General features: G+C 33.8%; 1 protein-coding gene across 3 annotated transcripts in view; it reads left to right on the top strand.

Annotated features, from left to right (window-relative positions):
- ATF7IP (activating transcription factor 7 interacting protein) overlaps positions 1–13270 on the top strand; it is a 127483-nt gene that overhangs the window by 106988 nt on the left and 7225 nt on the right. For all 3 annotated transcript variants that reach the window (XM_030841349.3, XM_030841348.3, XM_060306139.2), the window contains exons 10-13: positions 643–707; positions 8866–8944; positions 10522–10677; positions 12853–13035. In XM_030841349.3, coding sequence (XP_030697209.1) covers positions 643–707; positions 8866–8944; positions 10522–10677; positions 12853–13035 — 483 coding nt within the window. The remainder of the gene's footprint in view (positions 1–642; positions 708–8865; positions 8945–10521; positions 10678–12852; positions 13036–13270) is intronic.

The following is a 13270-nucleotide window of genomic DNA, read 5'->3' as shown; positions in this document are numbered from 1 at the left end:
GAAAAACCTACTTGGTTTCTTTTCTGTGCTGTTTTTTCATTCAGCTATCTTTTTTACAACTATATAGTTGTAGTTCTATACATACAACTTTCATGTGTGTGTGTGTACATGCATGCACACACATACATATGCCACAAACTCAACACAAGTTAATTGAAAACTGAATAAAGAAAAATCATCTGTGATTGACCTACTGAGATCATCCATGTATATTTCATCAGAATCACTGTAACTATTTTTCTAGTGAATTTATTACATTTTTGCCATGCTATTAAATTTTTTTTCTCCAAAGGTATATAGTATGGAAGGATTATATTTTATTTAACTATTCATGTTTCAGCATTTAAGTTACAGACGTCTTAAATTGTTTCCCTGCAATATTCCTTAGGTTAGAGTTAAAATTTCCGGTTAATGAGTATGTGAAGTGTTTTGATCTCTATTATGAATTTGTCCTTCTGAAAGGTTTTGTAGTGGTGGTCTATGAGAGGATCTCTTTACATACGTAACATGTTGACAGACAAAAAAAAATTGGAGAAAATTAACATGAATTGTTGTATGTAAAGCAACCCATCCTTTCACATTTTGTAGGTGCCTTTAAGAATAGCTCTGAGTTTTGCTTTGTTTTGTTTTTTGACTCCTCAGAAAACCAGACAAACAAAACAATAGATGCTTCTGTTAATAAGAAAGCAGCTGATAGCACATCACAGGTAAGATTTTTCCTACTGTTTCAAAGTAAAATTCTAATTACAGTCCATAAGAGAATGAATTTCTATCAATATTCTTTGGTAAAATGAAAATTATTCTAAGTCTACTTTTTACAACTGTCCAGAAATTTTCAGTGTCTCTGTGTTGTTTGACAAGAATTGAGTTTTTTTGCTTAGTAGTTCTCTTAGAAATAATATGTTTATTAAATTAACTAACTGCTTGGATTATATATAATCGGCAGTCTAGTTGTTTTTCTTCATATATTGTGAAGTTTTAAGTCTCCATGTGTAATTTCTTCCTGGCCCGTCTTTTTAAGAAGGTCTCACTGGTTTACCTCCCCCGCGGGGATCCCCCCCACCCAGTCCTCTGTCCTGCCATTGCCAACACACACGGAGACATCATTTTAGTTTCTTCAAAGCTGATCAGAGATAGCTTTTATGGAAAGAAAATCTTGGTCTTTCTGATAGCTTATTAGCACTTTGCCAGTCCTGGTACTTTTTCATGTTAAATTTAAATCACTCAGGAATGGAGTAACTACTTTTTTCCTGTATTAAATTGACAATGTTCATCATACTTCTTTTACTATATTGCTTTAGGTGTAATAGATTTATAGGGAAGTCATTACGTTGTTGATAGTCTGATTTTATTTTCTTCCCTTCCTCTTAATCATATCAAGAAATGCATATATTTTTCCTAGAAAAATAAAAAATCTTGAATAAGTCGGGCATGAATAAATTACATGAATTTTAAAACAAGGGCATAATCTTTAATTTTGACTGTTTTCCTTTAAAATGATGGATTTTTAACCAAAGATAGGTGTACACCATGCTTTATAGAAAGCTATTAGGAATATTTTATTTCTTACAAATTTTAGCAGTCTTTTTATATGATATTAAAGATCAGAGTTTTGATTGCTTCTGAGGATGTCTTATAGTAGCTGTGTTTTTAATTAAAAGTATATGGAGTACTTTCTGGAAGACACATGGTATAGGAAATGTTGATATATTCAGTGACTTTTATGGAACATTTATAGGAAGTCTAGCCTTACTTTATAAAGTAAACCTAAAACTAAACAAAGAAATTACAAACAACTTTATTTCCCTCAGTAATTTTTTTTCTTGTTTGTCTAGACATACTAGGTAATGTTTCAAGACACAAAAATGGACATTGTAATGGCTGTGTTTTTATCTTATTAAAAATGATGATTCTTGGGCTTCCCTGGTGGCGCAGTGGTTGAGAGTCCGCCTGCCGATGCAGGGGACACAGGTTTGTGCCCCGGTCTGGGAGGATCCCACATGCCGCAGAGCGGCTGGGCCCATGAGCCTGTGCGTCTGGAGCCTGTGCTCCACAATGGGAGAGGCCACAACAGGGAGAGGCCCGCGTACGGCAAAAAAAAAAAAAAAAAAAAAAAAAAATGATGATTCTTCTAAAGTTGTACTGTCTAATGTGGTAGCCACTAATCACATGTTGGCCATTTAAATTAAAATTTAATTTAATTTAGGCTTAAATAAAAAATTTACTTCCTATATCACAGTAGCCCCATTTCAAGGCTCAATAGCCAAATATAGGTAGTAACTACCATATTGGAAAACAAAGATACAGAACATTTTCATCATTGCAAAAAGTTATACTGGATTGCTGAAATAAAGTGTATGTAATATTGTAAACATCTAGGTGAAATTAAAATTGATGTAAAAGTTTGCTAGACTTTTAAAATTGTTTACTTAAAAATATCCTTTCTAAATTAAAGAAAGACAACAAAGCAAAATAATATAAAATCCAGTAACACCCAGCTGCTTATTATGTTCTAGAAATTCTAAAACATCATGTGTTACTCCCCACTTCACAGGTTTTAGAATCTAAAATGTTTTACTTTACATTGTATTGTATAACTTACATTTTGATGAACCAGTCGATCCAAAAGACGCCTGAAATAGTAAGAGACTGCATCAGGTAGCGGAGAGACAGTGCAGCCAAATATTAAGCTCTCAGTGGTTATCTTATTTGGCTTACAGGAAGAGTAATTCAATACCATTGTATGAAAAACACATACAAGTAGCATGACTAGGGAGCTAACCTGCCAAAGTCATGCCTGGTCAAAAAAAGATTTTCAGCTTTGAATGAGTACCAGTTACGGATTTAAATAATAAATATAATATGCAAGCTTTATTGTATGATAAGAAATATATATGTGCTGCCAGTTATAAATTGATGCTTTACTGGCTCTTTTGGGTTACAAATAAAATTTTTGTTGTTGTGCTGAATACCTTGATTAAGGTAACACTATTTTTTTTAAAATAAATTTATTCATTTTGTTTATTTATTTTTGGCTGCGTTGGGTCTTCGCTGCTGCGCACAGGCCTTCTCTAGTTGCGGTGAGCCAGGGCTACTCTCCCTTGCATGGGCTTCTCATTGCCGTGGCCTCTCCCGTTGCGGAGCACGGGCCCTAGGCGTGCAAGCCTCAGTAGTTGTGGCACGCGGGCTCAGTAGTTGTGGTGCACGGGCTCAGCCGCTCCACAGCACGTGGGATCCTCCGGGACCAGGGCTCGAACCCGCGTCCCCTACATTGGCAGGCGGACTCCCAACCACTGCGCCACCAAGGAAGCCCCAACACTATTGTTTTTTGAAGATATATTAAGAAATTATCGTTAGGTTTTTCCCCTGTATGTTGCTTAGTAGCAAGTAGACTCTGGTATGAAACAGGTAGCTTGTGATTCTTTAGACTGTTAACTTTCTAAGTATACTCTGCCAGCTTCTTTTTTCTCTGCCAAATCTTACTTAGTTGTACTTCTGAACACTTTAAGGCTATTATAAATTAGAAGGAACCTGGATGGCTTGTATGGAAATGATCGTTGTTCAGACATAGCTAATTTGAAAATAATTAAATGTGTAAAATATTCTCTTCGTAGTCCTTGAAGATTTCTCTAATGTCCTCCAAATAAGTATTTATTAACATATTCTATATAATGAGTTATTACTGCATATTTTATTCATAGATCTCATTTCATACAGTACATTACTAATATATTTCATATGGTGAAAAACATTTATTCGAAGTATCATCGCATGTTGTAAAACAGTATAGAAATCTTTTTCTGCCACATCTGTAGTTTTATATTACTTTTTTGAGGGACTCAAGATCAGCCTCAATTTTGTTTATTTGCTATAAGGACTTATAAGACCTGTGACAGGTTATGCTCATGGTTATGGTTTATCACAGCAAAAGGTAGAGAGCAAAAACAGCAGGAAAAATATATGCATCAAGTGGGATTAAGTGCGGTCAGGCTGAGGCCTCCATATTCTCTCCTATCCAGCACTGCACAGGATGTGCTGTCTCTCTGGTTATTAACTGCAGGGACATGTGCCAATAGTCTTTGCCCAGAGAAGACTGACTGAGTATCAGGGTCTGAGCTGACTATACAGCTGCCTCTTTCTTTGTAACCAGCCATGGCAGTCAAAACTCAGGACCCCAACAATGAAACCAGGTGTGCATTGTCAGACTTGATGTCTGTGCAAATCAATCCTGATAAGCCAGTATGACACTGTTTAAGGAGTACATAAGAAAATTATCATTTATTCACGTAAACTTTCTAAGGGTCACATTCCTGGTAGCCAACCAAGCCTGCCTGTAGTTCCCAAGTCCCCTTGGAGAGATGTGTGTGGAGTGAACAACCAGGTCTTCTGTATTTATAACTTCCCTTGCAATTGTTGAAGTGCCCTACTCTAGCCTTTCAAATATGTTCTTATTTGTTTCAGTAAAAAAAAAAAAAAAAAACCAAAAAACCCCCCAAAAAACCTACAAAGCCAGTATCTTTGCTTTCTTGAAATTTTCTTAGTGTTCACTTAATGAGAGTGGTCTCATTTTGCGGGAAGGACACATGATTAAGTAACTTTTTAATAAAATAGATTCTTAGTATTAAAACCTATTTGATACAACTAAGATGTTTTTTAATAGTTTCAAATTGAGTAATTCTGTAATGTGTGTAAATGCAGATATAGGCATGTAATGTCTCTGATTACATAAGTTTTCTCAGAATTGATGGCAGAAAAAATGTGAAGATATATAAATTTGCACCTAGTGGCATAGAAATAATAAGCTCTAGAGTCAGACAGTGCCTCCTGTCACTTAATAATGTGTAAGCCTTGAATAAGTTATCTAACACCTTGATTTCTTACTTATAAAATATGGCTAATGCTGGTCTCAACCTCAGGATTATTGTAAAGGTTAAATTTGTTAATGAATGTATTGATAAAACACTTAGCACAGAGCCTGATGGGAATAGTGCCAGCTATCATGACTGTCTTATAATTGCTGTTAATAGTTATTGAAATAATTCAGTTTTATTTCTCAAGAAGAAAATATAACCAGGAAACTACCTGCAGTATGTGATAATAGATGAGTTTTATCAGTCAGGTTATGGTAAATAAAAATATAATGTAGGTTAGATCATTGATTATAGATCTTCTCTTCCTATTATATTATACATTATAGAAAAATATGCACCTTATAATAGAACATCAAAACATGAGTGAAAACAATAAAATAGACAAATTGACTGTTTTATCGTTATAAGGTTTACCTCTTTATATGTTGTCTAACATTAATGTGATTATAACAGTTTTTTTATGCTTGCTTTTTTTAGTGTTTGTGTATTTGTATTTAAAGTGAGTATCTAGGAGAAGAAAACTAGTTATTTCTTGATTTCTTGATATATTATTTCATCTGACAATCCCTAATTTTGATAGGAAATTTCATTCCATTTAGTCGTTGATATGGTTGAATTTAGGTCTGCTGTTCTGTAATTTAAAAAATATGTCATCTGTTTTTTTGTTTCTGAGTACTTTTTTCCTACTTTTATTTTGTGTTGATTTTTTAATATTCTATCTTAATTTTTCTGTTGTCTTCCTGTTTTTCTCATTTTCTACTTTTGCGATTTCTTATTTGCACATCTGTTAATATCGTATTTTCCTTTAATTCTTTGACATATTTTTTTCATTTTTTAAAAATGGAAGTATAGTTGATTTACAATGTTGTGTTAGATTCTGGTGTATAGCAAAGTGATTCAGTTATACATATGTATATATTCTTTTTCATTATAGATTATTGCAAGATATTGAATATAGTTTCCTGTGCTATACAGTAGGACCTTGTTGTTTATCTGTTTTATATATAGTAGTTTGTATCTGCTAATCCCAAACTCCTAATTTATCCCTCCCCCCCTTTTCCCCTTTGGTAACCATGTTTGTTTTCTATGTCTGTGAGTCTGTTTCTGTTTCGTAAATAAATCAATTTGTATCATATTTTAGATTCCACGTATAAGTGTTATCATATATTTGTCTTTCTGTCTGACTTACTTCCCTTAGTACAATAATCTCTAGGTCCATCCAAGTTGCTGCAAATGGCAATATTTCATTCTTTTTTATGGCTGAGTAGTATTCCATTATATGTATGTATGTATGTATATGTATATACGAGTGTGTGTGTATGTGTGTGTATATATATATAATCCCACATCTTCTTTATCCATTTATCTGTCAGTGGACATTTAGGTTGCTTCCATGTCTTGGCTGTTGTAAATAGTGCTGCTGTGAACATTGGGGTGCATGTATCTTTTTGAATTAGAGTTTTCTCCAGATATATGCCCAGGAATGGGATGGCCGGATTATGTGGCAACTCTGTTTTCAGTTTTTTAAGGAGCCTCTTTTTCTCCATAGCAGTTGAACCAATTTACATTCCCACCAACAGTGTAGGAGAATTCCCGTTTCTCCATACCCTCTCTAGCATTTACTGTTTGTAGACTTTTCAATGATGGCCATTCTTACCAGTTTGAGGTGATACCTCATTGTAGTTTTGATTTGCATTTCTCTGGTAATTAACAATGTTGAGCATCTTTTCATGTGCCTATTGGCCATCTGTACGTCTTCTTTGGAGAAATGTCTATTTAAATCTTCTACCCATCATTTGATTGGGTTGTTGGATTTTTAGTTATTGAGTTGTATAAGCTGTTTGTATATTTTGGAAATTAAGCCCTTGTCAGTCATATCGTTTGCAGATATTTTCTCCCAGTCCAAAGGTTGTCTTTTCGTTTTGTTTATGGTTTCCTTTGCTGTGCGAAAGCTTATGAGTTTCTTTAGATCCTATTTGTTTATTTTTGCTTTTATTTCTGTTGCCTTGGGAGACTGACCTAAGAAAACATTGCTATGATTTATGTCAGAGAATGTTTTGCCCATGTTCTTGTCTTGGAGTTTTATGGTATCATGTCTTATATTTAAGTCTTTAAGCTATTTTTAGTTTATTTTTGTGTATGGTGTGAGGGAGTGTTCTATCTTCATTGATTTACATGTGGCCGTCCAGCTTTCCCAACATCACTTACTGAAGAGACTGTCTTTTCTCCATTGTATCATTCTTGCCTCCTTTGTCAAAGGTCAATTGATTGTAGGTGTGTGGGTTTATTTCTGGGCTCTCTATTCTGACCCATTGATCCATATGTCTGTTTTTATGCCAATACTATGCTGTTTTGATTACTGTAGCTTTGTTTATTGTCTGAAGTTGGGAGTGTTAGGTCTCCAGCTTTGTTTTTTTCCCTCAGGATTGCTTTGGCAATTCTGGTTTTTTTGTGATTCCATATAAATTTTAGGATTATTTGTTCTAGTAATTCTTTGAGCATATTTTTAACAGCTGCTTTGAAGTCTGCTGAATTCAACATCTGGCTCCACTTGGAGTTATTTTTATTGACTATCTTTTTGTCTTTAGTTGGGTTCTACTTTACTGGTGTTTGCATGTTTGTCTAGTAATTTTTGATGAATTTAAAACTTAATTTTAAAAGTGGACCTTAGTTTGAAAAGTGGACCATATAGATCTGTTGTAGCAAGTGGATTCTGTTATATTCTTCAAGGTTTGTTAAGAACTTTTCATTTTGGATTTTTCAGATTTGTGATGTTTGTAAACAAGTCATTTTCTATGAAGTCATTATCAAAGAAAGGTTTATAAGTGTAAGATTTAGAATTACATCATTGTGTTTGGATTTGGCCTGAATATCTAACGTCAAAGAATTATTTAATTTTGCAAAATTGGAGTTTTATAGATGAAAGCCTTAATCATTTGGAGTTGATATAATATATCATAAAGTAATTATGATTAGCATTTATTAAGCAGTTACCATGTATCATGCCTGGTGTTAGGCTCTTTGTATGCATATTTGCATTAATCCTTATAATAGACTTCATATCCAAATTTTGGAAATTGAGGAAATGTGCTTTTAACATAAATTCACATAGCTTGTATGTGTTGGAACTAAAAGATGCACTCAGTCTTTTTGACTTGAAGATCTTGGCTCTTCAGGTCTGTTTTGTACTGCTTTCCTTTTTTGTTGCTATTATGTAGTTAAATTTTTTAATTACATTTCTAATGATTTTGGGCAGTGGGTGGACTTCAGTCAACTTAGATGGCAGTTGATTACAGCACATCACATCCTATCAAACGACAGCATTCTTCAGGGGAAAATATATTATTTTATGTAACCTAATTCTGGCTTTAAAGTTGCCTTTGGTGTTTTTGTGAATTAACGTTGATAACTTAGTGTAGGATTGGTCAGCATTTAAATGTTAGAAAATGGATTGTATGGGACTTCCCTGACTGTCCAGTGGTTGGGACTTCGCCTTCCAATGTGGGGGGTGTGGGTTCAATCCCTCGTCGGGGTAATGGCATCCCACATGCCTCGGGGCCAAAAACCAAGGCGTAAAACAGAGGCAATATTGTAACAGACTCAGCAAAGACTTTAAAAATGGTCCACATCAAAAAAAAAAAAAAGAGAAAAAGTTAAAAAAAAAAGAAAATTTAAAAAAAAGAAAATGAATTGTTTACAGTTAATCTCTTAACACACTTGATCGTCACTTTAATAGCTCTATGCAACTGACAGTGTAATTTAAAAAAAAATTTATTGTGAAAGGATTTCAAAGTTATTTTTTATGTGGCACATATTTAGCTCATGAGTATCCTTGGGTCATTTATCTGACAAACACTCTTTCTTCAGGTGAAGCCATTAGGTGTCCAAACTGAACCAGGCTGTGCATTATCCTTGTTTCCCCTCAGTATTATTTTATTTTCCTCATGTCTGCCAGAGTTTTCTTTGCAAAATGCAGATGTTTTGTTTCTTTCAGAGTGGAAAAGCCACAGGCAACGATTCAGGTGGGGTCATTGATCTGACAATGGATGATGAAGAGAGTGGAGCTTCACAAGGTACTTAAATATAAGTAATCCTACTAAGGAATGCTTTGATACCATTTTTCTCTCTTAATCCATTATATTCAGTGAATACAGATCTCTACCCCATTATTTGTGTCCTTTTTAGAAAGAGGGTTTTTAAGATTAGAATTAAAAAATAGAAATCAAATCTTGAATGTATATGAACAAGGCATAAAGGAAAACAGCAACTAGGAGAATATTTGACTTGTGGAACACCTCTCCTTTTATATCTGTTATTTCACTTGATCCTTACAATAACCCTATACTGCTCATTTTAGAGTTGAGGATAGATTCAGAGTGCAAATTAAACCCAAGTCTTTTGACTTTAAATTAAATGTTTTTTCCATGTGTGTGTGTGTTTTAATGTAGATGTTAAATGAAAGTAATGTTAAAAACCATGCACACCCAGAATTCTCAATATTATTCTGAGTTATAATATTTAGAAATTATATTGGTTAGATATTAACCAATTTTCCCAGTTATTCTTCCACAGTGTTAATAGGTGTTCTGTGATAAAAGTTCATGGTTAAATATGCTTGGAAAATGCTGAGTTAAAATTATATGGATTTTTTCCTTAATACAGATTTCTCCGAGCCTTTGCTATGCTAATTTACAGTGTAAATCTCCAAGAATGATTCAAGCTATAAAGTATTTCTCAAACTTATTTGAGAATAACTGTTCACAGACATATTTGTAAAACTTTGTGGTGGTAATTATATAATACATGTGGAAAATCTAATAGGATCAGGTGCTAATTATTTTACCTTAAAGACATTAAATTTTTTTTAAAACTAAAGATTTTTAAAAATTACGTTTTAGGGAATAAGATAGTTAAGTTGGTTTTAGGAAAACAAAATTAATTAGCTATACAATTCATTATGTGACATTAAAGTCAATTTTTTTTTTTTTTTATAAAACTGATGTAAAATTGGAAGATTTGTGCCATCATTTGTCAGGGTTGAATTCATGCCCGTCTGATTATTGTTTAAAAGTTTCAGATTTTCTGTATTGCTTTTACTATTTTTTTTAATAGAGAAATCTTAATGGAAGGAATTTCCTAGAGCACAAAAATAAATACAGGTTATTTTTGAGAAGACACAGGTAAGGCTGGTTCTAGATAAAAAAGTAAAGTAAGCAAAGTTTGTTATCAGTGCTCTTGTCAGTTCCCTTTCTATCACCCCTGCCTCTTGGAGTCTCTTTCCATTGCCCCACCACTGAGTGTTACTTAAATTCTCCCATCTAAAGTGCATTGTTCTTCATCAACACTCAAGTATTAAAGTAGCAGTTGCTAAAGCCTTAAATTTGTTGTATTGAGTTAGAAGTAGGATTCTTTCGTTAAAAAAAAAAAAAAGTAAAACTGTGTTTTCTTTAAATGTGAATTAGAATCTGTGATAGAGCCAACAGTGAATTGTTTAAGGTCCTGACTTGGTTTTCAAATTGGCAAAAGTACACTTAATTAAAATACAAAGAAATTGTTCTCTTAGGGGTACATGTGACTGAATGGCAAGGATAAACTTGTATTTCTAATTTTTTTCTATCAATAATCATATTGTCTCACTTTTAATTAACAGACCCTAAAAAAATAAATCACACTCCTGTGTCAACCATGAGCTCTTCTCAGCCTATATCTCGACCACTGCAACCCATCCAGCCAGCACCACCTCTTCAGCCATCTGGGGTGCCAACAAGTGGACCATCTCAGACAACCATACACTTACTACCTACAGGTAAATATGCTGAATCACTAAGCTGAAACTTTAGTTTTGCCTGCAGTGAAATATGACTATGAAATTGAATGGAAAGATTAGACAGAAAATTAGCTCATTTAGGTAAATACCAATGAGCGTGATTGCTGGATCATACAGGAAGAATATGTTTGGTTTTGTGAGACACTGCCAAAGTGTCTTCCAGAGTGGCTGTACCATTTTGCATTTCTGCCAGCAATGAGTGTGAGGAACTATTGCTCCACATCCAGCATTTGGTATTGTCAGTGTTTTAGATTTTCACCATTCTAATAGGTGTAGTGGAATCTCATTGGTATTTCATTTGCATCTCCCTAATGACATGTTGAGTATCTTTTCGTGTGCTTGTTTGCCATCTGTTATCTTCTTTAGTGAGGTGTCTGTTCAGATTCTTTGTCCACTTTTTAATCGTGTTGTTCATTTTCTTATTGTTGATTTTTAGGAGTTCTTTGTATGTTTCGGATAATAGTACTTTATCAAATATGTCTTTTGCAGATATTTTGTCCCAGTCTGTGGCTTGTCTTCTCATTCCCTTGAGATGAATTGGATTTTAACCCTAATTATGTTAGTAATAAGTTATAAAAACTATAAAGTATTTTAAAAAAAGATTAGACAGAAAATTAAGAATAGTCCTCATTGTTACTTTGAAGGCAATGTATGTTTTTGAATGCAGTATGACTTAATTTCGTGGACAGTCTCAAGTAGCAGCACTGATACAGAATAGTTATAAAGAAGAGTTCAATTATATATGTCTTTGCCACTGTAAACAGCAGAAATGAATATAGTTTCTCTGGAAGGGATGAGTGTAATGATTCATTCTGATTATAACCAAGAAGTTATAATTGACTGATCAAACAAGAATTTTTAAATGATTCTTAACTAGAAATAGTTTTAACTGGCCTAACACTACTGTCAGAACCACTAATATTTTACCTGCTACCTCTCAAGAAACTATAAATCAGACATTTTCAAGATGTCGCCTGTGTCTCCTAATCTGTTTAGAAGCCAATCAAGACAGGTTGTCTTCTTCAAAAAATAGCCTATTGCGTAAGAGATTTATCTGCAAAATGCTTATATAAGCACTCTTCTCATTAAGGTATACATTGAGCTCACGTGGAATTTGATCCAGTGAAATAAATTAAAATGACAGTCACCTAATTTAGATAATTTAGAAGGAAATGTCATTATGCAAACCCATGAACAATACAGATAGTAAAATGGGGAATAAGGAGATGAAGAGATAAGTATTCCTCCTTGTATACTTTACTTTTTTCCGCTTTTGAAAGACTCACGTTGAAAGTTAGGATATGTAAAGACTAAGCAGTCTCTTTATTATATCCAGTGTTTACCTCCAAATTTATTTTATTATAGAGCCCATTTTTCCATATGAAAGTATATTTATTATTGATTTTTATTATATAGTTAATATGTGGTCATTTATAAAATGAAATTCTAATTCAGAGAGTTATTAACAAGAAACTGTTAACTCCTGAAATCATTACTGTATTTCTATGCTGTCAGTGAACATCTAGGACTCATATTTTGATAAATATGTGTTAATATCACTCAAGGCATTAATGCTCTCTGGAACATAAATTAGGAGGAATGCCACAGTAGAGAAGGAAGCAGCCTGTATTTTAATGGATGTTTTATTGTTTTGAGTAAGAAATGGTTTGGCTCATCTGAAGAAAATGTCAATTATAATAGCCAGTTTTTTTAAACTGGGGGAACACAGAGTTACTCTCTTGGATTTATACCCATCGGTAGAAGGCCTGGAGGGCCGAAAGTTCCACTCTGCTAAGAATAATTTAACACTGAGGAAGGGAAAATTTACTCTTTTAAATCACTCCTATAAGATCATACTCTCAAGGTCTAAACCCTTTCTTCATCTTCACTTGCTTATTTAATCTAGTTAAACTAGAGTAGGAAGGGCGTTGGACCTGGTTGAGGTACTCTTTTCTTCTGAAGCTTGGATTGTAGTAGTATTAATTTTGATTGGCCCTGTCATTCTTACCTTCCACGATTACAAAAGGAGTCGCTTGTCTCTAGTTCTCTTTATTATAGTAAATCAGATTTTGTATAAAATTAATTATCATTTAATACTGTTTACTTAGCATAACATTTACTGCATTTTTAATATATTTTTCTGCTTTTCATTAGCTCCAACCACCGTGAATGTAACGCATCGTCCAGTAACTCAGGTGACCACGAGGCTCCCTGTACCAAGAGCTCCTGCAAACCATCAAGTGGTTTATACAGCTCTCCCCGCACCACCAGCTCAGGCTTCCCTGCGAGGAACTGTTATGCAGGCTCCTGCTGTTCGGCAGGTCAATCCCCAAAATAGTAAGAGACTCTTCCTGTATATGGCTCCAAGTTACACGTAGTTCTTTAGCACTTAGCTGGAGTAGCTTATATTGACATTAGATTTAGCAAAAAGTGCTAAATATCATATTAAAACTATTATTAATTCATTTTTCTTCCCTTAGGAGAGTTAACCAGAAAAATTGGACTTGTATATTATCTGATATGTGTTCTGGGTGTTGTCTTCAATTTAATTACTTATGGCCTGTACTATCAC

The sequence above is a fragment of the Globicephala melas genome, chromosome 10 (assembly GCF_963455315.2).
Source record: "Globicephala melas chromosome 10, mGloMel1.2, whole genome shotgun sequence".
NCBI lineage: Eukaryota > Metazoa > Chordata > Mammalia > Artiodactyla > Delphinidae > Globicephala > Globicephala melas.
Note: the sequence above shows the minus strand (reverse complement) of the source record. Positions and strands in the feature narration are given on the sequence as shown.